The sequence below is a fragment of the Myotis myotis genome, unplaced genomic scaffold (assembly GCF_014108235.1).
Source record: "Myotis myotis isolate mMyoMyo1 unplaced genomic scaffold, mMyoMyo1.p scaffold_m19_p_3, whole genome shotgun sequence".
NCBI lineage: Eukaryota > Metazoa > Chordata > Mammalia > Chiroptera > Vespertilionidae > Myotis > Myotis myotis.
The window spans coordinates 213,339,749-213,367,258 of record NW_023416335.1 but is presented as its reverse complement, the minus strand read 5'-3'; the positions used below and the strand labels follow the sequence as shown (position 1 = coordinate 213,367,258).

Sequence of the window (27,510 nt, the reverse complement as noted above, 5' to 3'; positions counted from 1 at the left end):
GAGTGGATGGGTGGGTGGATGGGTGGGTGGATGTGTAGATGGTGGATGGGTGGATGGGTGGATGGATGGGTGGATGGATGGGTGGATGGGTGGTGGGTGGGTGGATGGGTGGGTGGGTGGATGGGTGGGTGGATGTGTAGATGGTGGATGGGTGGATGGGTGGATGGGTGGATGGGTGGGTGGGTGGGTGGATGTGTAGATGGTGGATGGATGGGTGGGTGGGTGGATGGGTGGATGGGTGGATAGATGGGTGGGTGGGTGGATGGATGGGTGGGTGGGTGGGTGGATGGGTAGATGGTGGATGGGTGGACGGGTGGGTGGGTGGATGGATGGGTGGGTGGGTGGATGGGTGGATGGGTGGATAGATGGGTGGGTGGGTGGACGGGTGGACGGGTGGGTGGGTGGACGGGTGGGTGGGTGAGTGGATGGGTGGGTGGATGGGTGGGTGGATGTGTAGATGGTGGATGGGTGGATGGGTGGACGGGTGGGTGGATGGGTGGGTGGATGGGTGGATGGGTGGGTGGATGTGTAGATGGTGGATGGGTGGATGGGTGGATGGGTGGACGGGTGGGTGGGTGGGTGGATGGGTGGGTGGATGTGTAGATGGTGGATGGGTGGATGGGTGGACGGGTGGGTGGATGGGTGGGTGGATGGGTGGTGGGTGGGTGGATGGGTGGGTGGGTGGATGGGTGGGTGGATGGGTGGGTGGATGTGTAGATGGTGGATGGGTGGATGGGTGGATGGGTGGACGGGTGGGTGGGTGGGTGGATGGGTAGATGGGTGGGTGGGTGGATGTGTAGATGGTGGATGGATGGGTGGGTGGGTGGGTGGATGGATGGGTGGGTGGGTGGATGGGTGGATGGGTGGATAGATGGGTGGGTGGGTGGACGGGTGGACGGGTGGGTAGGTGGATGGGTGGGTGGGTGAGTGGATGGGTGGGTGGATGGGTGGGTGGATGTGTAGATGGTGGATGGGTGGATGGGTGGACGGGTGGGTGGATGGGTGGGTGGATGGGTGGTGGGTGGGTGGATGGATGGGTGGGTGGATGGGTGCGTGGGTGGGTGGGTGGATGTGTAGATGGTGGATGGGTGGATGGGTGGATGGGTGGATGGGTGGACGGATGGGTGGATGGGTGGTGGGTGGGTGGATGGGTGGGTGGATGGGTGGGTGGATGTGTAGATGGTGGATGGGTGGATGGGTGGATGGGTGGAGGGGTGGGTGGGTGGGTGGATGGTGGATGGGTGGATGGGTGGATGGGTGGAAGGGTGGGTGGGTGGGTGGGTGGATGGGTGGACGGGTGGGTGGGTGGTGTGTGGACGGGTGGGGGGTGGACGGGTGGACGGGTGGGTGGGTGGGTGGATGGGTGGGTGGGTGGACGGGTGGATGGGTGGATGGGTGGGTGGGTGGGTGGATGGGTGGACGGGTGGGTGGGTGGGTGGACGGGTGGACGGGTGGACGGGTGGGTGGACGGGTGGATGGGTGGACGGGTGGGTGGGTGGGTGGATGGGTGGGTGGGTGGGTGGGTGGATGGGTGGATGGGTGGATGGGTGGACGGGTGGGTGGGTGGGTGGGTGGATGGGTGGACGGGAGGGTGGGTGGGTGGATGTGTGGACGGGTGGGTGGGTGGGTGGACGGGTGGGTGGGTGGACGGGTGGACGGGTGGGTGGGTGGGTGGATGGGTGGGTGGGTGGATGGGTGGATGGGTGGATGGGTGGATGGGTGGGTGGATGGGTGGACGGGTGGGTGGGTGGGTGGACGGGTGGACGGGTGGACGGGTGGGTGGATGGGTGGATGGGTGGATGGGTGGGTGGGTGGGTGGATGGGTGGGTGGGTGGGTGGGTGGATGGGTGGGTGGGTGGGTGGGTGGGTGGACGGACCAGGCGCAGCAACTGGTGTGATCCAGCTGCTCCCTCTGTCAGCAGGAGCCTGGCCAGCCCCTCCGCACGTGATAAATATTTATGTAAGGTTTCCCAGTTGTCAGGGTGATAAACGGACCCCTGACAAAATCAATGGCTCCACTGAGCTGAGTTAATCTACAGGAGACCCTCCGGAGGGCAGGTCCCCTCTGCCTGCCACTCAGAGCTCTGCGAGGGGTCGAAGGTCAGTCCCCAATTACACTCAGAGCCGGGCACTGCGGGCTCCAGGCCGCTGGGCCAGAGAAGTGAGTTCCCATCACAGGGCGAACACGGGCGGAGGGCCAGGGCCCGATGCTGTTGGGTGTGGCAGGCGTCCCTGGGATGGAGACGCCGGCCACAGAGGGAGGCCTTGCACGGCATCAACACCCTCCCGTGGGCCAGCCCAGCCTCGCCCCACATCCCACGGGACCCGCTGCCTGAGACGGGGCTCCCCCCAAGGCCGCGGTGCAGGACGGAGCCCAGGGCCAGGGGAACGTTCCCGAGTGGCGCCGCTGTGTCCGGCCTCCTGCTCTGAATCTCAGCGGCCCCTGTCCACCATGGCTCCCGCCACTGGCCCTAACACCCCTCATTTGATGTTGCAAGTCTGCCACCAACGGCTCCCCCTGGGCAGCTGGCAGACGGGTCGCTGTGGCCAGGGGCGTGGGGCAGGGGCTGACCTCACTCTGGACGAGGTTTTGGGGAAGGCTGAGGGGCCCGGTCACGGCCTGTCTCCCTCCCTGCGGCTGCGAATGTGAGAGACACAAAGACAGTGCCCTGGACGACACCACACACACACACACACACACACACACCATACACACGACACACTGCACACACATGACACACACGACACACATGACACACACAACATACACACACAGGGCACACACACCACACACACAGGACACACATTACACACGCATGACACACACCACACACATGACACACACATGACATACACAACATACACACAGGACACACACACCACACACACAGGACACACACTACACACACATGACACACACACGACACACAACATACACACAGGACACACACCACACACACACAACACACACACAGGACACACACACACAACACACACTACACACAACATACACACACAACACACACACAACATACACAAACAGGACACACACACTACACACACACAAAAACACACACAACATACACACACAACACACACACAACACACACACAACATACACAAACAGGACACACACACTACACACACAACACACACAACACACACACACACAACACACACAAACAGGACACACACACTACACACATGACACACACACACACACACAACATACACAACATACACAAACAGGACACACACAACATACACATACAACATACACATACAACACACACAACATACACATACAACATACACAAACATTACACACACAACACACACGACACACACAACATACACACAACACACACGCAACATACACAAACAGGACACACACTACACACACGACACACACAACATACACACACAACACACACACAACATACACAAACAGGACACACACACTACACACACGACACACACGACACACACACAACATACACACACAACACACACACAACACACACAACACACACAACATACACACACAACATACACAACACACACAACACACACACAACATACACAAACAGGACACACACACGACACACACAACACACACGACACACATACAACACACATACAACACACATACAACACACATACAACACACATACAACACACACAAACAGGACACACACACGACGCACACGACACTACACACACGACACACACACAACACACACACACAACATACACATACTACACACACACTACACACACAACATACACAAACAGGACACACACATGACACACACGACACACACTACACACACAACACACATACAACATACACACAACACACACAACATACACAAACAGGACACACACGACACACACGACACACACACAACATACACACACAACATACACATACAACACACACACTACACACACACACACACCACACACAGCTCGGAGGGAGCATGTGACAGCCCTGGGGGCTACGTTTAGAGCTGAACTTCATGTCACGGCCACCAAGGGTCCCTCCGCGCCCTGTCACCTCCCAGCTGGTGGGGCTCTGCGCTGGCTGCTGGGTGCCCCGTCCGGCAGGTGAGGGGAGAGCGGGTGCCCCGTCCGGCAGGTGAGGGGAGAGCGGGTGCCCCGTCCGGCAGGTGAGGGAGAGCGGGTGCCCCGTCCGGCAGGTGAGGGAGAGCGGGTGCCCCGTCCGGCAGGTGAGGGGAGAGCGGGTGCCCCGTCCGGCAGGTGAGGGGAGAGCGGGTGCCCCGTCCGGCAGGTGAGGGAGAGAGGGTGCCCCGTCCGGCAGGTGAGGGAGAGCGGGTGCCCCGTCCGGCAGGTGAGGGAGAGCGGGTGCCCCGTCCGGCAGGTGAGGGAGAGCGGGTGCCCCGTCCGGCAGGTGAGGGAGAGCGGGTGCCCCGTCCGGCAGGTGAGGGAGAGCGGGTGCCCCGTCCGGCAGGTGAGGGAGAGCGGGTGCCCCGTCCGGCAGGTGAGGGAGAGCGGGTGCCCCGTCCGGCAGGTGAGGGAGAGCGGGTGTCCACGCGTGGGCGGGGCTCTGAGGCCAGAGGGCCTCTGTCCGCATCCCAGGCTCCATCGCTGCTCCTGAGATGCCTGGGCCTCGGGACACGGCGGGCTCTGAGCGACGCGGCTCAGGGCTCAGGGCGCCAGGAGGGTTTTGAGACGAGGCCCCCGCCCCCGGCTGGAACACCCACAGAAGTGCCCGCCGACTGCCTTCGGGCCCCCGAGCCGGAGCCAGCGTCTCCTGCGTTCCCTTCCAACCCCCTGAACCGACACGAGGGAATTCACAGTTCCAGGCTCCCGGCCGATCCGCAGAGACAAGCGGGGTTCCCGGCGGCCCCGCCCCCTGGGCCGCGCCCTCTGCTCCCTGCGGGGAGCTGACCTTCGGGGGGCGGGGGGGGGGGCTGCTGGGCACAGGCCTCCCTCCTTCCAAAGGCGCTTTTAGGGGCTTCTTTCCGCCAGGCCCCCAGGGCTCCGGCCCATCAGGGGTTCGGACGTGGGACCACAGGAGAAGCACCCGCTTCTAGGTCCTGATCGCTCACTAAGGGCGGGTCCCGTGGGGCGGGGACGCCGGGGCAGCCAGCACCCACAGCCCTGCCCTCACCTGCGAGGTCCCAGGACCCCCAGGGCGCCGTGCGAGCTTGGAGAGGCCTGGCGCGGGTCCGGGGCCCTGTCGCTGGCACGTCCTAAGGGCCTGCGAGACAGGCAGGGCCACGTGGGGGGGGCCGGGCAGGCCGGCGGCATAGAGGAGCCGCTGCCCCCACAGGGAGTGTGCCCCGTGGGCATCCACACGGGGTGGTGCCAGTGCCCATCTCCTGAACCCCGCGGCCCCGTGCTCAGGGGGTGAACTGCTCCTTCGTGCAGTCCTCCTCGGAGAAGGGGTTCTCGGCCGTCCCTCGCGGCATCTCGGAAACCCCCCGACCCCCTCACTACGCTTCACTTACAGGAGGGGCACCCCACCAGGCCCCCCCCCCCCCCCCCGCCTGGCATCAGATTCTAGAGCAGCGGTTCTCAACCTGTGGGTCGCGACCCCTTTGGCGGTCGAATGACCCTTTCACAGGGGTCGCCTAAGACCCTCCTGCATCTCAGATATTTACATGACGATTCATCACAGGAGCAGCATGACAGCGATGAAGCAGCAACGAGAATAACTGTATGGCTGGGTCACAACATGAGGAGCTGTATTTAAAGGGCCAGAAGGTTGAGAACCACTGTTCTAGAACATCCCAGGCAAACGTCCTCACCCCCCACCCCGCAGGCACATCTCAGGCAAAGTGACGGAGACGCCAGCGGGAGGGCTGCATCGGGGAGACCTGAGCCCGGGGAGCCCCCCAATGGGCCCACGAGCAGCTCAGGGGTCCCCTGGCCCAGCCCCGGGGCGGGCAGGGGGCGAGTCCTCCTCCCGCAGGCAGGGGCGGTCTCCGGAGGCGGAACCGCAGGCCGCCCCCTTTGAAAGCCGAGATAGCTTCGGGTTCCGATCGCTTCTATTTCTGTGTCTACATCTCAGTTCTGGCCGCGCTCTCCCGGGAGCTGGGGAAACACATCTCTCTCCCGTTTTTAATGTTCTTTTATTTATCGGACTTAGCGCCTCGCGTGGTGGATGGAAACAGACTTGGACGGCGTCTGCGAAAACAAACTCCTTTCGAACAAGACAAAGGCCGCGGCTGGCCAGTTGGCTCCTTGCAGCCTCGCGACGGAGCCCAGCCCACGCGGTGGGAGCCGCGGCCGCCTCCCCATCCAGGCCCCGGCTTCGCGGGAGGACCGGGCCCGGCTCTGGGACCGCCGACCGACACCGGCACCGCCGCCTGGGCCTTTCGGAACCGCAGAGAAGCGTTTGGTTGCTGGCCGCGCCGGCCGCACGCCGGGGGCCAAGCGAGGCCCGTGGGCACCGGGAACAGCTCTCGAAGGCCCGGGGGTCAGCGCAAGGAACGGCGGAGTCCCTGCCCACCCCCCGTCCTTTGAGGACCCCCCAGCTGTGCTGGCCAAGGGCACAGCCCCAAGGCCCGGCAGGCACCCGGGGAAAACGAAGGGCCGTTCCCGTGTCCCCTCCACAGGCTCCGGACCCACGGCCACAGCTCCACCCCCACTCCCCTCGCCGCGCCTGCCCGCTGTCCGCACCGGGCCCGCCTGGTCCCGTCCCCCATGGGTCCTGGGCGTCCGAGGGTCAGACGTCTGGGGAGCGGGGCGCCCCCGGCTTCCTCCCTGTCCCAGCTCCCGCCCCTCACCTCCTGGCTACAAACATCCATTTCGCACCCACTGTGTGCTGGGCTGTCTGTCTGTGGGCGCTGGGGACACAGACACCAGGTTGCTGCCCTCTCGGGGACACATGTGGTCATAGAGCCACGTCACATGTTATCACACGTGACAGGGGGCCGGGGGGTGGGGGGGTGGGGGCTGTGAGGCAGGAGTTCCCAGGATGCTTGGACAACAGGACGGGTGGCATCAGGAAAACTGCCCCAAGAAGATGAAGCCCTGGCCGGTGCTGCTCAGTGGATAGAGCGTCAGCTTGGGGACTGAAGGGTCCTGGGTTTGATTCCGGTCACGGTCACATGCCCAGGAGGCAGCCGATCCACGATTCTCTCTCATCGTTGATGTTTCTGTCTCTCCCTCTCCCTTCCTCTCTGAAATCAATAAAAACATACTAAAAAATAAATAAATAAAGTGAAATTGACAACGGTAAAAAAAAAGAGACGTTCTCTTAAAAAAACACTAAACCAAGAGGCACGGGCAACGTGGTGGCCGTGGTCATGGCTGTGGCCGTGGCCGTGGCCAGGACGATGGGCTTCAGGACAGACGGAAAGGCCGAGGGACAGAGGGCGAGGACGGCACATTCTAAGGCAGTGATGGCGAACCTATGACACGCGTGTCAGAGGTGACACGGGAACTCATTTTTTGGGTTGAATTTTTCTTTGTTAAATGGCATTTAAATATATAAAATAAATATCAAAAATACAAGTCTTTGTTTGACGATGGTTGCAAATATCAAAAAATTTCTATATGTGACACGGCACCAGAGTTAAGTTAGGGTTTTCAAAATGCTGACACGCCGAGCTCAAAAGGTTCGCCATCACTGCTCTAAGGCCTCATGGGAGCCCAACTCGGGAGTGAGCCGGAGGCGGCCAGGTCCTCGCTTCTAGGACTCACGTCCTGGCCCACGGAGCTGGCCGTGGGGAACTGGCGGCCTCTGCTCCCCTCACCCCCCGAGAGGTCACTCCAGGGCCAGCGTGCTGGTTGGAGAGAAGGACCCTGAGCCTCGCCCTCTCGTCTGACCCTTTGGGGGCGGGAGGGACGGTTGGGGTTCAGGACGTCGGCTCCCGCAAGCGTCCGCGTTCTCTCCACCCAGATTTCAACAGACGCTCCCCTCCCCCCGCCTATGCCTGTGTCCAGCCTCGCCCGGGACTGCCATGAACGCGGGACATGTAACATTTACAGCACGTGAGGGGGGCGGCGCAGGGAACAAGGTCACAGCGTGCCTCCTGCTGTGCTTTGCAGGCGGCACTGCCAGGAAGGCGGGACCCGGGAGGCCTGGCGCCGGCGCTCCCCAAGGCCCAGCGGGGGACGGAGCCCACGGGGCCTCCTGCAGAAGGCGCACCCCCAGGCGACAGGAAAAGGTGAGGCCTTCCCGGACAGACGGACAGATGGACGGACGGACGCAGCACATCCTCAGAGCCACTGCTTCGCGCTCTCCCGTGAGTCACGGGGTGACACGCAGCCGCCTCCTCGCAGCTGGTGCCCGACCCCGCCGCCCCGGAGGCCGGAGGTGCTGATGTCGTCCACACGTGGTCACGGCCTGGCGCCCGCCCGCTGCTGCCCACGAGTAAAGCCCCGAACCCGCGTGCGTGCCAGGCCTGCCCGTGTCAGCACCACGCTGCCTCGTCGACGCCACCTCCCTGCAAAGGATGGAGGTGCCAAGCCCAGGGCGGTGTTGGAGTGGAGGCGGCGGCGGCGGGAACTGTCCCGAAACCCTGGGGCCCACGGCCCTTGCCCATCGGCCCCCCACTAAAGGGGCGAATAGCGACAAGGGGGCGCCCCCTGGTCCACAGCCACAAGGCGCCCGGAACCACCTGCCAGTGGGGGCTCCATCCCGTCTCCCGCGTGGGGAGGGGGGCCGTGGCTGCAGCCGGGAGTTCTGGGAAAGTCGGGGCAGGGGTGCCGGGGCCCCTGTGCCCACACCCGGGCGGCTGGGCCGCGGGAAGGCCTGGAGTTGGGCCTGGGACACACGGGGCTTGGCCGCTGGCCCGGCCTCCTCCTGGCCTGGTGTCCGGGACGCGCCCCAGCCCGGCCCCGTGCCCAGTGCGAGCCCCTCGAGGTTCCTGCGAGGACAGGCTGCGTGTCCCCACAGGGCTCACCGCCAGGCACCGTGGGGCGGGCGTCCCCTAAACAGCGGCCTCTATTCCTGACGATGGGAGCGGCCGCCGGGCCGACAGCCCCCGCAGCGCGAGCACCTGCACCTGGGCTCCCTCCACACGGGGACGACGAGGCCGCGGCCACGCTCCCGGCCGTCAGCGATGGAGCCTGCACGGCCCGTGTGCGGGGAGGGAGTAATTGGCGGATTATGGGATTATCTCGGCGCAGCCGCTGGAGGAAGGAGGGCAGGAGGGGGTCAGGGCGCGGGGCAGGAGCAGGAGCAGGACGTGGGGCCGGCAGCGCCGAGCGGGCAGCCATGCGCACCTGCCCCCGGGCGTCCGGCTCCGGGTGGAGCTGGTCGGTTTTGCCAGAGCTGGAGGGGTCCCTGGGGGTCGAAGGCGCAGAGGCCTCATTTGACGTGGGGACCCGGGAACGGAGAGGCCGGCACCTGGTCACCTCGCCATGAGGTGTGCGATCTCGGCTCCAAGTGACCCCGGAGTAGCGGCCTCTGGAAGGTAGTCTGTTGGGGGGTCAGGCAACATCTCCCTCCCGGAGCCCCTCCAGGCGTCCACAGGGCACAGAGAAGGAGCAGGACACAGGACGCCTGCGGCGGCGGAGAGCACGGAGAGCGCGGAGCCCGCGGCCTGGCGCCCGGAGCGGTGCATGGCTGCCCCCCGCGCCCTGCACGGCCACCCGCCTGCGTGCCCGCGGCTCCCCAAGGGCTCTGCCCACTCCAAACAAACAGCCCCGGAGGCGGGGAGAGGAGTTGCCGTGACACAGGGCACCGGCCTAAACGAAACTCGTCTTTAGGAGAAATCGACACAGTAATTCTCTGTGTCTCGCCGGGGCCAGCGGGGAAATCAGCAGCATTTCCTGCCGGGGAGCCAGTAGCTGCGGTCGGGGCGGCCACCCCCCGCCCACGCGCAGGCCCCAGGCTCGGCCCCACGCAGGCCCCGCGGGAGCCGTGTCCTGTCACGGCGCCATCTCTGCCTCTGATTATCTGGCAGATAAACCGACACGGGGCTCACGGCGGCCTCTGGACCCTCCCCAGGGCCTGGCCGCGCGGCGTGAGTTCATGTCCACACGCGGCCTCCTCTGTGGGTGGGAAATGTTGCTATTTACCGGGAGAGCGAGGTCTGAAAGGGCGATGGCTGGGCCTCTCCCCGGGGATTCTCTGCAGGAGGCAGCCCGCCCGCCGGCCAGAGCGGGAGGTGCTGCTTCTCGCCGGAGGTCTCCAGGCCCCCTGTGCTGCTGGGGCTCACGGACGAGTGACCCCCGAAGACGGATTTATTCCTGCCTGACCTCGTGGCCCTTCTGCTACCTCATAAAGCGCGTGCCCCAGAAAGCCCGGAGGAGGAGAGAAACAGGCCGCCATCACGCTCCCTCCCGGACCCCAGGGCCGGGCTCCGCGCCTCTAGGTGTGTGGAGGCCGCCACAGTCCGTCTGGACGCTGCCGCCCATTCCCCAGGACTGCGGGGGCTCCTCTGTCGGCCCCTCCCTGTGCCCCTCGCGGCCACCCCAGGAGCTGGGGCTCCGAGGCCCCCTTGGCACACGTTGGGGCCACAACCACGCCCAGTGCCCTCTCGTCTGGTCCCTCCAAAGGCACTGCCCGCTCGGCCACACGTTCCCGTCGCATTTGTAGACACCGGCTCCTCTGTCCTGAGAGAGAGGACGCAGGAAACGGGAGAATGAAGAGGGACGGACAAAGCCCGCTCCTGGGGACGGCACAGCGTGGGGTTCATTCAGGCCGGGCCCGAGGGGCTTCCAGGACCAGGGGCGGCCTCGGCTCTGCAGGTGGGGCTCCCGGGCCACACCGCCCCCCCCACCCGCGAAGACCACCTCACATCCATTCATCCGTTCATTCATCCATTCTTTTGTTCATTCATTCATTCGTTCATTCCTTCGCTTTCATTTATTCTTTCTTTCTTTCCTCCTTTCATTCATTCAGACCTTCATTCATTCATTCACTCAATCTTTTGTTCATTCAGTCCTTCGTTCATCTGTTTGTTCCTTCGCCCACTGGTGCAGACACCTGTCGGGGTGCAGACACCTGCTTTTGCTCATCGGTCTTGGACGTGCTATGTGGCCTCCTCTCCTAAGTGCCGGAGGGCAGGGCAGCGTCACCGCGGCCACAGAGCCTCCACCTCCTGCCCCGAGTCCAACCCGCTGGACCGGCCGGACGGGGAGCAGGTGGAAGGCCGGGGGCACCTGGGGAGGCCCCTGGGCCTGGGCGGCCACCTGGTCCCATTTCATGTCTGATTTTCCCGCACGCGCACCTGACAGTCACAAAACAAAACGAAGTTCCGCTGGGCCTGCTCGAGGGGAGATGGAGTGTTTGACGGCAACGAAATCACTTCAGAAGATTCCAAGGGCACCCAACGCCTCCCTCAGCCCGGCTGGCGGCTGATGTCATCGCTAACTTTTCTAATGACACATTTAAGAAACAAAGCAAAACAAGATCGCCGTCAACCCGGCATTTGCAACAACATATTTTGACAGCGTGTTTTTTAGGCTAATCCGCCGGCTCCGTGGAAGTGCCGCCTCGCAATCTTCCTGAGTCTATTCAGAGAGCGCCGCCGCCCGGCGCGATGACCTCATGCTTCTCCCGACACGACCCCGGGCCCACAGAGGCAGCGTGTGGACACGCGGACGCACCCTCGGGACGTGGTCTCCGCCGGCGGGACCGGGGGGGTGGGGGGGACGATGAGAGCTGATGAGAGCTGCCCGGGAGCTCCACCGCGCAGGCGCTGTGCGGAGCGGCCAGCACAGAGGGGACGGGACACGGCGGCTCCGACGCCCATCCTGTCCCTCCAGGACCAGGGCCCCAGGGACGAGGGACGAGGGGGACTCCTGGGCCTCGGACGACCACGGGCAGGGGCCATGGGCTGCGTGGCCCCGCACCTGCCCCCACTGCCCGTCGAGAAGGATTTTGGAGTCGGCCGTCCACGGGCAGCGTGGGGGCGTCCCCACCGCACAGCGCAGCCGGTGTCCGTCCCCGGGCGCCTGGCGGGGCCCTCACTGTGTGCCTGTGTCCCTGTCTGTACAGAGAGGCCCTGGCCTGGAGCCTCCCGCCCTCCGGGGACGGGGCGCGGCACAGGAAACGCTGGTGCTGAGGCCCCGGAGTCCAAGGTCACGGTGTCGCTGGATGGTCCCGCGGCCCCGAGGGAGCCCTGCCAGGGCCCTGTCGCTGCTGCTGCTGGGATCGGGGCGTCCTGGGCCCTGGGGGAGGGGCCTCCAACCGGCTCTGTCCTCACGGGGCCCTCCCAGGGGGGTGTCTGAGACCCCCCTTTTTAAAAAATATGTTTTTATTGATGTCAGAGAGGAAGGGAGAGGGAGAGAGAAACATCCATGATCAGAGAGAATCATGGACCGGCTGCCTCCTGCACGCCCCCCACTGGGGATCGAGCCCGCCACCCGGGCCTGTGCCCCGACCGGGGATTGAGCCGTGAGCTTCTGGTTCACAGGTCGACGCTGAGCCGCCGGCCGGGCTGGGACCCTCTTCCTGTGAGGAGCAGTCCCTGCAGCAGAACCCGCCCGGCCCCACAGGCCCTCATCGTCCCCCCAGCTACGCCCACACAGACCCCACTTCCAACACGGTCCCACTCCAGGTCCCGGGGGGACACGGATCCCGAGGGGACAACATTCAACCCAGCGACACGCACGACCAGCACCCGTGTCTGACCGGCACAGAGAGGCCGAGTGCGTGGTCCGAGCTGGCACAGCCGTCCGTGGCGAGCCCATTCCAGGGTCGGCAGGAGCCAGGGAGTCCCTTCGCCCTTGGAAAGGTCCGGGGGGTCTGGCTCCAGGTCACCCCATGGGAGGCCATGACGGGGCTCAGGAGGTGCACTCGCTGCGGTCACCCCGAGTCCGCGCCGAGCTGCCCCTGGGACGCCGGTCCCCAGCCAGCAGCCCTCCGCCCGGGCCTTTGTCCCGGACTCTCCGAGCCTGGCCCTGGCACCACCAGCGGCCCCGCCCCCCTCGCCAGGGCACGGAGAGTAGATCAGGGCATTAGGAGCCGAGTTATTAAAAGTGAAAAATCTTCCAGGAGCGGGCGAGGGATTCTCGGAGCCTGTGTCTCCTACAAATACGTAATGAAATTTAAATTGAATCTGGTTTAAAATCATTTACCTTCTGACACCGTGGATCAGCACGCTGTGCGTCTGCCGGGAAGGCAAACAACCTCTCCGGAGAATGAAAAATTACTCTGTCTCTTCTGATTCCACGTTAATTTTCAAATTTAAAGGGCCCTCGAGCTCTCTGCATGGGGTCAGCCCCTAAGAGCCTGTTGACTGCACGGGGTCTGGGAGGCACCGCGCACTCGGGCCTCCCCTCGGCCCTGGGTGCTGGGGACCGGGTGCTGGGTACTGGGGGACTGGGTGCTGGGGACCGGGTGCTGGGGGACCGGGTGCTGGGGACCGGGTGCTGGGGACTGGGTGCTGGGTACTGGGTGCTGGTGACTGGGTGCTGGGGGACCAGCCTCGGTCCCCATGTCACGCTGGGGAGAAGAGTGGTGCTTTCGCTGTCCTGGACCCGCCCGCCCAGGGTGCAGACGTGACCCCCACGCCCGATATTGCATCCGGGGCAGCGGGTGTGGGCCACCTCCCACCTCAGAGTGCCGCCTGCACCGCCTGGCACGGGGGGACCTGGGCAGAGCCCCCTAGCTTCCCGGGCTCGTTGGGACAACCATTTCCTGGGGGTCCTCTGTTCTCATCTGTAACCGTCGCCCCAGCTGCCGCTCTCCGAGCTCCCGGGCGGGCGCCTGAGGTGCCTGTCGGCAGGAGGGGTGCCTGGGCCCTCTGCCCGCACCCGGGGTCACTGCCGGACACAGTCCCGGGAGGTCGCCGTGGCGACTCGGACAACGGTGACAGGGGCCGGGCAGCCCCGGGTGGGCAGTGCCCTGACCACGGCATGCACCTGCATGGGCCACGCGGCCACCAAGGAGCCTGGGTGAGGGCCCTCGGCTCCCGCCCCCCCCCCCCCAAGGCCCGGAGGCCGAGCAACTCGTCCGCATTGTGGTCCCCGCCTGTGGCAGCGACACAGGACCAGCCGCGGCACGTCTGTAAGACGCACTCAAACCCCGTGTCCCTGTGGCCGCTGGCGGAGCCTGGGGGTGGGAGCGCCCGTGAGAAGCAGACGAGAGTGAGTGCCATGCCCGCCACATGGGCACCGTCGGCGAGGGGCAAGCTGGGGGGGAGCCAGCCTCCGGCTGGGCACAGCCTGCTGCTCTGCACGGTCACGGGCAGAGGGCGGGCACGCGGGCACAGCCGCTGAGGGACAAACTTGGATCCTGTCCAGCCTTGCAGGGGTCCCCGTGCCCGCGAGCACCCGCAGCCGTGCAGAGGGGACACGGGGGGGCACCCCGCTGGGCCAGGGGTTGTGGATTCGGGTGCCACTTCCGACAACCCCCAGGAGGCGCAGCGCCTGTGGCCGGTGTGGGGGCCTGGACGGGACTTGCACAGAGACCCTCGATGCTTCGTCCGCCTCGGGCCCTCCCAGCAGACCAGCGGCCGCCCCGCCCATTTCACAGGTCGGAGGACTAAGCCCCAGGAGGGGGCCCCGCCTGGCCTCCCAAATTCGAGTCCACGTGCCCAGCTCCTGTGCCCATTCCCAGGCCCGTTCAGCACGGCTCTGAGGGACGGAAGGCGGCAGCGAGCTGTCGGAGCTGGAGGCCCGGGGAGGGCTCTGCGGGCCTGGGAGGCTTCCCTGGAACGCTATTCCGCTGCTGGGCGGCTGGTCCAGCCCCTGCTGACCGTGGCCGACGTCCAGAGGAGCCGTGGCCTGCCCTCTGAGGCCTGCTGCTATTTCTTAATTAGCCGAGTGGACAAAGGGCTTTTCATGAGCGCTGCCCGCTGGGCCGTCACATGGGAGCGTCACTGGGCTGGAGACAGAGTGGGCTTTGCCAGGCTTCGCCCGCGGGGCCTGCCCGGAGGACAGGCGGGGGAGGAAGACAGAGGACACAGGGAGGGAGGTGCCCAGGCCCAGGCCCCGCAGGCAACCTGGCCCCGACCTCGCGGCTGCCAGGGGCAGAGGGACCTGGTGTCCAGGAGGAGGGGCCACTTCCACGGGACTCAGGGCGAGGCCCCGGGGCCCAGCAAACCTGGGCAGACGCCCCGATGCCCGTGCTGTCCTGGCAGCCACAGCCTGCACCCTCCATCCCACCCACCGGAGCCCAGGCCAGAGGCGGCTGGCGCTGTGCTGGCATCCCAGAGGGGGGCAGGAGGCGGGCGGGTGAGAGCGGCAGAGGGGGGTGGGTCAAGGAGTGAGTGCTCTCCTCCCTCGTGCCCAGGGTCTCCCCGAAGGTCAGGCACAGGCAACCCTGGGCAGCGGGGCAGCGGGCCGGCCTGGGGCAGAGCCACCGTCTTTGTTTGCTCGGGGAGAAGGAGGAGCGCACGTCTGCAGAGTGTCCAGAATCCCGGCTGGACGTGCACATGCCAGGTGTCCACACGCCTGGACACGCACATACCTGGACACACACATGCCTGGACGTGCACATGCCAGGATGTCCACACGCCTGGACGTGCACATGCTGGGGCGTCCACACGCCTGGATGTCAACGTGCCGGTCTCTCTGCCTTCATTCAAAAGGCTGTGAGGTTGGGGGCCCCAGAGGGGCTCCTGGGGGGTCTCCAGGGGGCGGAAGAGGTCTGGGCGGTGACTGCTCAACAGGTACGAGCTTCCTCTGGGGTGAGGACCAGGAGACCCTGACAGAGACGCTGGTCATGTGACACCGAGCGTGCGGACGCACAGGAAATGCACTCACAGAGGCTGATGTCCTGTGAGCCGCACCTCCGCGCGCGCAGTCCTGAAAGCCGCGAGGACAGAGGCCAGCCGGCCTCTGAGAGCAGGCGGTCCCCACCCAGACGGCAGCGCTTCCTGCGGCCGGCGCCCGCCCACCCACAGGCGCAGGGGGCTTGGCATTCCTGGCAGGCACCTCACCCCCCTCCTCCAGGGAGGGCAGGCTCCCTGAGCCCCGGCCGGGACCCCAGGACGCCCGGAGCTCTGGGCGCAGCACGGCGCCAGGGAGAGGCCCGACCACGGCGGGTCCTGGCGGGGAAAGGCCCGCAGCTGCTGCCCAGAGGGGGCCGCCCTCCTCCAGCGGCTCGCGCCCCCCACGCGCGATGACCGGACATCAGACTCACTGACACCCGCCAAGCCGGCGCCCCGGCCTCAGGACGGGCGAGGGGAGCAGCGAGGAGCGGGGAGCGGGGGGCTGAGCCGGTCCCGGGAAGGGCATTAGGAAAAGCCGTTAATATGTAGTTAAAAATCCTTAATCTCCGCGAGCATATGCCGCTCCCCTCATTTTGATCAACTTAAATGTAAAGCATCCCCACGTCTCCACGCGGGCTCCACCGCCATCTGGCTAATTAGTCCTCGGGTGGCAGCCACGGCGCTGATGGGGACACCGCTGCGCCAATCGCGGGGCGGCTGCCACGCGCGCCTTTCTCCAAGGTTGCCGCTCCCCTGGCGCCCACGGAGGTCAAGCTGGAGGTTGTGGGGGGCAGCAGGCACGGGGTGGGCACAGGGTGGGCATGGCGGCAGGCACAGAGTGGGCACGGAGTGGGCATGGCAGCAGGCACGGGGTGGGCACAAGGTGGGCACGGGGTGGGCATGGCGGCAGGCACGGGGTGGGCAGGGGTGGGCGTGGGCAGCAGGCACGGGGTGGGCACAGGGTGGGCATGGCGGCAGGCACAGGGTGGGCAGGGGTGGGCGTGGGCGGCAGGCACGGGGTGGGCAGGGGTGGGCGTGGGCAGCAGGCACGGGGTGGGCAGGGGTGGGCGTGGGCAGCAGGCACGGGGTGGGCACAGGGTGGGCATGGCGGCAGGCACAGGGTGGGCAGGGGTGGGCGTGGGCGGCAGGCACGGGGTGGGCAGGGGTGGGCGTGGGCAGCAGGCACGGGGTGGGCACAGGGTGGGCATGGCGGCAGGCACAGAGTGGGCAGGGGTGGGCGTGGGCGGCAGGCACGGGGTGGGCAGGGGTGGGCGTGGGCAGCAGGCACGGGGTGGGCACAGGGTGGGCATGGCGGCAGGCACAGGGTGGGCAGGGGTGGGCGTGGGCGGCAGGCACGGGGTGGGCACAGGGTGGGCATGGCGGCAGGCACAGGGTGGGCAGGGGTGGGCGTGGGCAGCAGGTGTGAGGCGAGGGGCTGGTGGGACGGCTGCAGGGTGGCCCTGGGCAGGGCAAGGTCTCGGTGCTCAGACCCCAGGAGGAAGGACAGCACCCACATGGCTGAGGGAGCCCCCAGGGGCCCGGGCCCTCCTGCTTGACAATGTGCCTTCTTCCTTCAGACTCTGGCGCAGTGCCTAGCGGAGGCGGGGTGCGGGGTGGGAGGCGGGGTGCCGGTGGGAGGCGGGGTGGGAGGCGGGGTGCGGGTGCCGGTGGGAGGTGGGGTGCCGGGTGGGAGTCAGGGTGCCGGGTGGGAGGTGGGGCTGACCCTCTTCTAGCCTCTGTGGTTCCAGTGAAAAAGGGAATGACAGTGCCCACCTGGCAGGTTTGGGGGGAGACTTGTCGGGGGTGGCACAGCCCTGTCACAGCCCCGGGGAACGTCCTGAGATGTGTCCTGGATGGACAGGGAGCCACACACCCAGGGGAGGTTCCCTTGTTGCCATGGCTCCCAGGAAGCTCAACGGGACGGAGGTGCTGACGGCCTGGGCACACGCTCCCTCCTCGTCCCCGGAGGGCAATGCTGGGTCCTCCTGATGTCACAGCGTGGCTGGGCCAGCGGGGGGCCCGCTCCAGGTCCCTGCCGGTGAGCAGGGGTACGGGACCAGCCCCTCCCCCTCTCCTGTCTCCCACCTTTTTGTGGCCTCGGAATATGCAGCTCTTGGCTGAGAGACCCTCCCCGGTGGACACGCGGTGTTCTCTGAGCCAAATGGAGCTGGGCCAGCACCTTCCTGGGGGTCCCAGCTGGAACCAGAACCGGAAGCAGCAAGGACTGGCCACGAGGACGCCTGGGGCTGGGAGGGAGTTCAGGCCCCGCCTGCAGTAAATGGACTAGGAAGTGGCTAAGGCCCTTCTACCACCAGGTACAACCTGACACAGCGGGTCCTCAAAGTCAGGGTCACACAAGGGGCACACCCTATGTCCAGACCGCCCCGTCAGCCTAACCGGCATCAGGCCTCATTCGTACTCAAGTGTGAATGGCTGACGATGGCAGTTGATCTGGATTCATGTTTTCCGAATCTGCTCTTTGCAGGCCTCCGACCAAAATCAGCGTCAGAGCCTCATTCATACTCAAGTGTGAATGGCTGATACAACAAACGCGGCCTCCTCGAGTTCCCTCGCACCGTCTCCTCGGAGTCGGGTCTTGAGGACACCGTGCAGCCTCCGTGTGGCTTGAGGAGGGCCAGGAGAGCAGGACAAAGGCCTCTGCCCGGGAGGCAGGACCCGGAGGTCCGCACACCCCAGGCACGGGGCAGCGCTTCCCACCTCGGCCGCACCGGTCAAACAAATGGACCGCAGCCACCCATCCTCAAGGCGCCCCTCCTCCCGGCAGTGAGAGGGGGAGCAGGGCCCCTCAGCCTGCAGATGAGAAGGGCTCGGCGGAGGCGAGGGGGCCTCCATCGCAGCGCAGGGAGCACCCGGCTCCCCCGCAGCCGCTGGGCCCCCAAATGAGCAGCGGGTAAAGGAGCCAGGACGCCGACGGGCAGCGCAGGGAGGGCGCCGGGGCCACCTCCGTTCACCCAGGCCGTCCATCAGCACCAGCCCCCAGCCCTTGGCTGTGTCCGAGTTGCCCCTGGGGACCACCGGGCTCCCTAAGTCCAGCCGCTGTGGAGGCCTCAGCGCGCAGTGGCAGCCGTGAGGGAAGCGCTCCCAACCCGCCCAGCTCCCGGATGCAGCCCCAGGCTCTGGTCACCGGCTCTGGCTTCCCCACAAGCACACACCACGTCCTCAGAGACAGCGCGTTCCTCCCGCAGCGGCCGCCAGTCCAGTCTGGTCCATTCACAGGAGACGGCGCAGCTCCACGCCCCGGCCTCTCCTTACCCCAGAATTCAACAGCCAGGGGTGAGATCACCATGTGATTCTGGTTTGGATTTTGCTGAAGCAGGTGAGACCCGGGTGGAGACAAGAAGCCGCCCCAGGGCCGTGGGCCAGGACCCCGCAGAGACACCCGACAGCCTGAGGCCCAGGACACAGAGATGGGGGGGCCAGGGAGGGGCCAGGTCGGGGCCACAGCGTCTCTGCAGGACCCCCCTCTGGAGCCGGCAGTTACCTGGTGCTGCCCCACTCTGCCTGGCTCCTGTTGCCCCAGCCAAGGCCATGACCTCGCCCAGCCTGGGTCACCCCTCGCGTGGGTGGGGAGGGCAGGGCCTTCTACAGGCAGCCAGTGCTTATCTGCACTCCGAAGCCACGCCCCTCTCCAGCCACGCCCCCTGCGGTGCACCCCCTCTCCCCCGGACCCTGAGAGGACCTGCCTGCACCCCCTGCTCCCAGAGGCCTCCTGAGAGAAGCAGCTGTCTCTCCTGCACCCCAGGCCTACGCCGCCTCTCCCTGCACCCAGGCACCCCTTACCTGGAGACTCGAGCCTGGACCAGACGGGCACCCAGGCGGCTGGAGCCATGTTTACTCCAGCGCGGTCGGCTGAGCGCACCCAGCTGCGGGCCTGCGTGAAGGTGCTGCACCTGCCGCAGGTGCCGGGAGTGCCGAGACCTGCGGGCGGGCGGGGCGGGCGGGCTGCTCCCCCTGGGCCAGGAGCCTTGCGCATCAGTGGGCGTGGCACTGGGACTCGCACACTCCCCATCCCTTCCGTTTTCACCAGATGTGTGAGCCCCAGACTGATCCTCAGGGGCCCTGACCTCCATCTCTCAGAGGACACCTCTCTGGCCACGCCCTGATTATCTTTGCCCCGCCCCCAGGTCCCTGGCCCCTCCCCCGTCACTGGGAGCTGGTCACACCCACCCAGAGCTTCGGCTCCGCCCCGTCCTTAGGCCCCGCCCCCATGCCCCTGGCCCCTCCCCTGTCACTGGGAGCCAGTCACACCCACCCAGAGCTCCGGCTCCGCCCTGTTCTTAGGCCCCGCCCCCAGGCCTCTGGCCCCTCCCCTGTCACTGGGAGCCAGTCACACCCACCCAGAGCTCCGGCTCCGCCCTGTTCTTAGGCCCCGCCCCCAGGCCTCTGGCCCCTCCTCCGTCACTGGGAGCCGGTAACACCCACCCAGAGCTTGGCTGGGCCCTGTCCTTAGGCCCCGCCCCCAGGCTTGCCTGCTCCTCTCAGCTCAGTCGGGAGGTGCCAGGATCAATAAGTGTTTGTCAGCCAGTCAATCCCCAGGAGCCATGGTCAGCAAGCTGCGGCTCGCGAGCCACATGCAGCTCTTTGGCCCCTTGAATGTGGCTCTTCCACAAAATACCACGTGCGGGCGCGAACGTACAGTGCGATTGAAACTTCATGGCCCATGCGCAGAAGTCGGTATTTTGTGGAAGAGCCACGCACAAGGGGCCAAAGAGCCGCATGTGGCTCGCGAGCCGCGGTTTGCCAACCACTGCCCAGGAGCAATAAGCCAGGCCCAGGAGCTCAGCGTCTAAAACAGGCAGGAAGCGAGCCCCCAGGCACCCAGAGGCACACAGCAACCCGGGGAGGGGACCAGGCAGTGTGTGCACGTGGGCTCCTGGGAGGGGGGCTCTGACACTGGGTCAGCCTGACTTGGGGCTCCCTCTGCACAGCAGCACGTGGAGGCCCTGTGGGCGTCACAGTGACCGTGACCGAGAGAGGCCGGAGTGCAGGGGGGGCACCCACACACCCAGAGCCGATGAGGGAGGCCCTGGCCAGGCCAGACGGAGGGATGGAGAGCCCCCCTGGGCAGGAAAGACCGGCTTCGGGCCGCCCTGGCGACAGGAGTGAGGGAGATGGTGAGTGAGGGTGAGGGGAGGCGGTGCAGAGCTGCATTCTTGGGGGCTGTGTGGGGGCGGGGCCAGCGGGAGGCAGAGGGACCAGGGACGAGGCAGACATGGCCAGGAGAAGCGGGGCCGGCAGGGAAAGAGGAGAAATGGAGGGGGGCTCAGGGCAGTCCTGGGCTGCACCCGCCACCGTGGAAGGCACCTGCCATTCAGAGGCTGGGGCGGCTCTGAGCCCAGCACAGGATGCCTGGCCCGGGCCGCATGTCCACTCCCCACCGCCTCTGCTGACCACCCAGCCCCCGAACGCCAGCCCGGGGCTGCCACTGGCCGTCTCTGTGCCCAGCTCCCGGACTGCAGCTGCAGGAATAAGCCGAGGCTGGGCCTCCGCCGCCTGCAGACGCCGCCAGCCCTGCCCCTCCCGCGTCCTTCTCAGCTGGACAGGGAGCCAGGTCCCTGCTGGGCCCACCAACCCCCCACGGCAGGCAGACCCCTCAGGGACACACCAGGGGCCCAGGCAGGCGCCCCAGGAGAGGAGTGAGGCCCCTCAGGCACACTGTCAGGGGAGTCTGCCCAGGCCCAGGCCCAGGACGCCATCGCGAGGCTGCCGCTGGCCCAGGGGCTCGGAGCTGCGCCTCCTGCGAGCCAGGGGACCAGGGCACCCGGGAGTCCCGCTTCCTGGGCTGGAGACGGAAGGGATTCCACACCCGACAGCTGCCAGCCACGCTAACACATCAGTAACCGTTACAGAGCCTCGGGGAGCCCCCGCCCCACTCGCGGGGTGACAGGGAGATGAGAAGTGTCCCAGATCCTCTGCCAACTGCTGGGCTGGCCCTGGAAACGGAGCCACCAGACAGCTGCGCCGGGAAAGCCGTGCCAGCGCCACGCTGACCTGGAAGGCGGGGAGCAGGGGTGCTGGGCGGCGTGTGGCCCCGGGGCCCCCGGGAACCTCCAGGCCAGCCCCGGGCCCTCCCTGAAGTCACAGGCGCTCCAGGGCGGCCACCCCAGACCCCGGTGTGGCACCCGAGAACGCGTGCAGGCCGCCGTCAGCCACGTCTGGTTTTGTTGTTAATCCTCACCAGAGGGTACTTTCTCAGGGATTATTTTAGAGCGTGTGAAGGAGAAGGAGAAACAGAGAGAAACATTGATGTGAGGGACTGGCTGCCTCCTGCATGCGCTCTGGCCAGGGCCGGGGATGGAACCCGCAACTGAGGTGCGTGCCCTTGACCGGAATGGAACCTGGGACCCTTCAGTCCCTGTCCGAGGCTCTGTCCACTGAGCCACACCGGCCAGGGCCCAGGGGCCGTGCAGCAAGGGAGGCCACAGCTCGCCAGCCGTGTGCCAGCGCAGCCCCGAGAGGGCAGCGAGACAACCCCCCAAACCAGCAAACGCGGCAGCCCCACGGCCTCTCGCTCTCCATGGGCTCGGTCAGCCTCCACCCCCCACCCCCAACCGCCGCCCACAGGTGCCCGTCCCCCTAGCGAGCCTCCTCCGCGGCCGCACCCGCTGTCCCCCATGCGCCGACAGGTGGCACTTGCTGGGTCACGAACGGCGGGGCGCCGCGTCCCCTGCCAGCCGGACCCTGGAACCAGCACAGCTGCAGGCTAGATAAGGAGACAGGGCTTAATGCCTGGCTTCTCCCTTTTCCGGAGCCCCGTCGTCGTAGCCTCTCCCCGTGATTACGCCGTAAAGTCACCAGGAAATACCTCCGCCACTAAGGGGATCCGCATGTTCTATTCGGCGGCTGCGGAGTGGCGGGCCCTGGGCAGGGGAGGCCGAGCGGAACTGGGCCGGGATGCAGGTGCGGAGAGCTGAGCAGGCACAAGGCCCGAAGGTGGGTGCGCTGCCCTCTGTGGTGCCAGGGAGACCTGGGGGCCTGAGCTCTCCTGCGATGTCACCGGGGAAAGGGAAGGGGGTGGGCCCAGGGAGGGGACAGTGGAGGCAGGCGGCCTAGCTGGCCGTCACCAGAGGGACATGGTCCGAGACCCTCTCCGTGTCCTCACAGGGCTGAGCCGGGGCATCGGGGCAGCTCACAGGAGCCCCACGGAGAGGCAGCACGTCCTTCTGTGGGCGAAAGACTCAAATGGCGCTAACACATCCTTTACGGCAAACAGCAGGAGATGTAACAGGACCATCAAGGGGTCCGGGCACCTGGCACGACTTGAGCCAATTGGGCAGGCACAGGGTTGGATCACGTGGGCGTGTATTCCAATCCTGCCGGCAGCAGGGAGAGCAGCAGGTCGCCCACAAACATCTGCTCTGCCCCCCAGGAGCCGCTGCTCATATTGGGCAGAAGAACAGAGATGACATGGGAAGGAGGCACAGGGTGAGCCAAATGGGCCGTTCACAGGTCCTGGGGCTGGAGGCTTGCAAAGGCCTGTGGGTGAGCAAAGGCTGGGGGTGAGCAAAGGCTGGGGGTGAGCAAAGGCCGGGGGTGGGCAAAGGCCGGGGGTGAGCAAAGGCCGGGGGTGGGCAAAGGCCGGGGGTGAGCAAAGGCCGGGGGTGGGCAAAGGCCGGGGGTGGGCAAAGGCCGGGGGTGGGCAAAGGCCGGGGGCCGTCAAAGGGCTGGAGACTCTGGTCTCTGCCACCAGTTGCTCATCTTTCGGTGATCAGGGGCGGCTCCCGGACGGGGAGGAGGGGCCGCATTTCCAGGTGAGCCCCCAGGTCCCGCGGGCACCTCCCAGCAGGTGAGCACGCGCCTCCTTTAACCAGAACAAGCAGTCGCGGCCAACAGGGCAGGGGTCCTGCTTCTCCCAGGTCCAGCGGGGCCCCGGCACCCTGGTTCTGCCCGTCACAGAGACAAGGCGAGAAGTGAACTCTGAAAGGCATCCCTCCGTCGAGCCTCCGGTTTCCGCCTCCTCTCCAAGCACCCAGAGGTGCACTTGGAGCGGAGAGTGGCGTCTCCCCCTCGCCCCTGGACACGCCCTGAATCGCACTCATACAGGAAACGCCCGGGGCCTGCGCGCCATTCACATTCTAGTGGATGAAGGAAGCCTGAAGCTGTCACTTCCTCCCATCGTTCCGCCAAGGCCAAGATCAGTGAGACACTGTTCCGTGCGGGTGGGATTTATTGGGGGAAGTTCATGCCCAAAGCACAGGCACCCTGCCCCCCCAATCCTCCAGAAACTCAATTTATTTAAAATATATTTTATTGATTTCAGAGAGGGAGACGGAGAGATAGAAACATCAATGATGAGAGAGAATCACTGATTGGCTGCCTCCTGCACGCCCCCCTACTGGGGATGGAGCCTGACCGGACTCGAACCCTGGGCCCTTCAGTCCACAGGGCGACGCTCTACCCACTGAGCCCCACCAGCTAGGGCTCTGTGGAAACTTTAAAACACAGCCCTTCCTCCCGCCGCGTGCGTCCACGCTGGGGACCTCTGTCCGCCCAGCCGCTCCTCACAGGGGCGTGCAGTCCTCACGGGAGCACCGGGCTCCACTGTTGGATTAAATACTGCGGCCGGTGCCCGCGTCACGGCCAGCGTCCGCGTCATGGCCCAGCGTGTAGGCGCCCACCCCCACCATGTCCCTCGGCGATACCACAGCCAACGGGTTGAAAGCTGGTGTGCAAAGCCCACAGCGCAGGGCGGTCCCATGACACCCACCACCAGGCCCGGGCCGCCCTGCTCTCCAGATGTGCGACGGGCAAGGTGACCTGAGCCCCGGGGCAGAGGTCTGCCAGGCCAGGAGGGACCTTCCACTGCCTCACGCACGCCCATCGCTGCCCACGTCAGCCCTGCCACCGACCAGCCCGCTGCCCACGGACGCGCCCGGGGATGGAGTCTGCGTCTTCAGCAAAGACACGCGGCCCCCCTTCCTCCGCCGCCGCTTTTCCTGGCAATTCTTCCCCAATCGGAGAAAAATGACAAGGCTGTGTCACTATAGCAACTAACCTAATTGGCGGGCGGACTGCAGGTCTTTCTCCAGCCAGCGGGTGGCGCCCCTCGCCTGAACCGGGCCGGGAGCCGGCTGCACAGAAGGACGGCCTTTCACCCGCCAAGAACGGGGGAAACCAGGCCAAGAAGTAATCCGGTTTCCTCGCAGCAGCAGCGCCAGGAAACGGCACCTTGCGCGCTGCTGCGAGGCGCACAGACGGAACAGGCCGGGAAATTGAATCCCGGGGACGACGGCTCACTTTCCCTAATTAATATGATTCCATGTATCTGCTCTGTAACACGGACGCGCTGGGCGTGCTGACAGTCCCGACTGATAACAAAAACGGTTTACAAGCAAGGATGCTAACTCTCTTCCTCCCCAGATGCGCTGGGAGAGAGGGCGGAACTCAGGGCCACGGGCACTGTTTCGGCTGCGTTTCATTGGCCTTTTCCAGCCTTAAAAAAAGACAGAGAGAGAGAGTATTTTTTCCTCCCCAGGACGCTGTTCCAAGCTGTGGACTCTGATGGTGTCTGTTTTGTATTTTAGGGAAATGTTTTCATTGCTCCGAGTGCATGCCTGGGGTGTGTCGGGGATGCCACCAGCCTGTCAGCCACCCCACTGCACACACGGGGAAGCACCGAGACGGCTGCCCGAGCTCCTGCGAAGGAACGATGCCGGCTGTTCCGGGTGCGACTGTTCGCAAATGCCTGGTGCTGGTGGAAGACCCATTCCAGAATCCGCGAGGCTCCGGAAGGCCGCTGGGCCCGTGAGGGGGGCCCTGGCCTCCCGGTCCCTCATCGGAGCCGCCGCAGGCCGGTGGGCTCTGACCCCTGACTCCCGGCAGGCCTCGGCCAGGAAGGTGTGTGTCAGGGTGGGTTCCGGGTCTGGGGGTGGAGCGGGCAGATCCCACACACTGAGCAGGTGGGAGTGGGGGGGCCCCGGCTGGGCGCTGGGGTGTGCGCTGGGCTGTGGAGTGTTGAAGCCACGGGGCCGGGTGTCTGCCCTGAACAGCAACTAGCAGCTGCTCTTCCCCCCCGAAGGAGGCCTGCTCCAGGCCAGCTGCCCTCACGTTCTAGGCATGGCCCCAAGGACGCCGCCGCCAGGGCTGCCAGGGATGGCGCCAGGGGCTCAGGACGCTACAGTCCCCTCCCCAAACCCTGCTGAATGCACCCCTCCAGCGATGCCACCAGGGAGGACGGGCAAATGGCACCTCTTCCCGCAGCGGAGTGTATCTGCCTCGAGCCCTCTGCACATGAGCAGGAAGCCGAGCCAGGGGCGCTGGCGGTCGGGCGCAAACTCGCTCCAACCCCAGACCGGCTCCTGGCACTCGGCCCAGGAGCGTTTTCCCAGGGGCGCTGGCGGTGCCACCTGGCACTCAGGGTCACAGCCCCGGCTCCTTCCACTCCGTGACCCTCCCCGGAGGTGCCCAGCAACTGCAGGGAAATTCACAGCCTCGCTGGACCCAGCAGGACACTTCCTGCGCTGGCACCGTCACCTCGCGGTCTGAGGGCTGGCTGTCCAGTCCCGGGACTCGGGGACCCCGCCTGGGCCCCGGGCTCCATGGCCCCCCAGTCTCACTGGGGAGAAAGCGAGAGGCTCCGGCAGGAAGCGCGGACGCCCGGGCTGGGCTGCAGGTGGTGACTGGGGAGCCTGCTCTGCTGCCTCTTTTTTTAAATTTTTTAAAGAATCCATGTTTTCCCACCACCTCCGCGCCCCTGGCTGATCCAGGACAGGTGTCCCCAGCACCCGTCCTCTCTCCCCACGGAGATGGGGCACCAGGAGCCCGTGCCAACCCGCCAAGCCTGTGTCCAGCACGGTGACCCCTCCCCACCGCCCCCACCGCCCCACTCCAGCTGGCCCCGCTCTGACCGCCTCCTTCTCCGGGACCTGAGCCTGTGCCCGGGGCACAGCCCACACCCCACTCGCCCCAGCCGACCTACAGCCGGTTCCCGACCCCGTGAGCCCACAGGCGCCCCGGCCCCCCGCCTGAGCCCGGCGCCCCCCAGCCCGCGACACCCCAGACCCTCGCCCGCCGCTGGGGCGCCGCCTCAGACCCCGGACGCCCCTGGAGGGATGCCCGCGGCGGGACCCTCTCCCGGCACCACCTGCTTCTCTCGGAAGAAGCGCCTGTCCCCGTCCCAGCCAGTCCCGCCCGCCCGGCCCCAGGCGCCCGCTCCGCTCGGCCACCACGTCCCCCTCATTCTCGGCGGGAAGCGCTGAGCCGGGGGCTCCGCGGACACCCCCAGACCTGCCTCTGTCCCCGGGGCTCGGGGCTCGGCCGGGAAGTCTCCGCTGGGCTCGGATCGCCGGCCTGGGCCGAGCAGCCGCGGGCATCGCCGGGGCCTGGCGCCGGGGCCGACTCCGAGTCGGGGGAGGGGGCTCGGGCCGCGGCGCCGCCTCCGCCTCCCCTGCCCGGGCGCCGGGGGCCGGGCGGACCCCCCTCCCGCCCAGGCCGGCCGGCCGGCGCCGGGGCCGTGCGCCCCGAGATCGCAACTCCAGGCGCGGGTACTCACTGCAGTAGGCGACGAGCAGGCCGGCCAGGATGACGAGCGCCCAGAAAGTTGAGGACACGCCGGGCAGGGCGGCCGCGTCTTGCCGGCTGCCGGTCCTGGGCGACGGCGCCATTGGGGCCGCGGCGCCCGCGCGGGGGGCAGCAGCGCGTCTCAGCGGCCGGCCCTGCCCGCGCCCCCGCGCCGGCCTCCACGTGCGGGCCCCGCGCGCGCCATCCGCCGCCGCCGCGCCCGGGCTCCGGCCCAGTGCGCCCCGCGCCGGCTCGCCCCGCGCGCGCCCGCCCCGCACCCGCCCCGCGCCCGCGCCCGCGCCCGCGCCCGCGCCGCCCCGCACCGCCCCGCCGGGCACGCGGCCGCCGCTCTGGGCGTCGCTCAGCGGAGGGCTGGGCGCGCGGCCTTCCGTGCGGGGAGCGC

The 27,510-nt window shown here is 66.5% G+C and overlaps 1 protein-coding gene across 1 annotated transcript in view; it reads right to left on the bottom strand.

Annotated features, from left to right (window-relative positions):
• The window catches only part of TAFA5 (TAFA chemokine like family member 5), an 88,312-nt gene extending 61,008 nt beyond the window's left edge, over nt 1-27,304 (bottom strand). Inside the window, exon 1 of the mRNA XM_036301641.1 lies at nt 27,100-27,304. Within this exon, the coding sequence (XP_036157534.1) occupies nt 27,100-27,211 (112 nt within the window). The 5' untranslated portion in view covers nt 27,212-27,304. The remainder of the gene's footprint in view (nt 1-27,099) is intronic.
• Nucleotides 27,305-27,510: the final 206 nt, after the last annotated feature.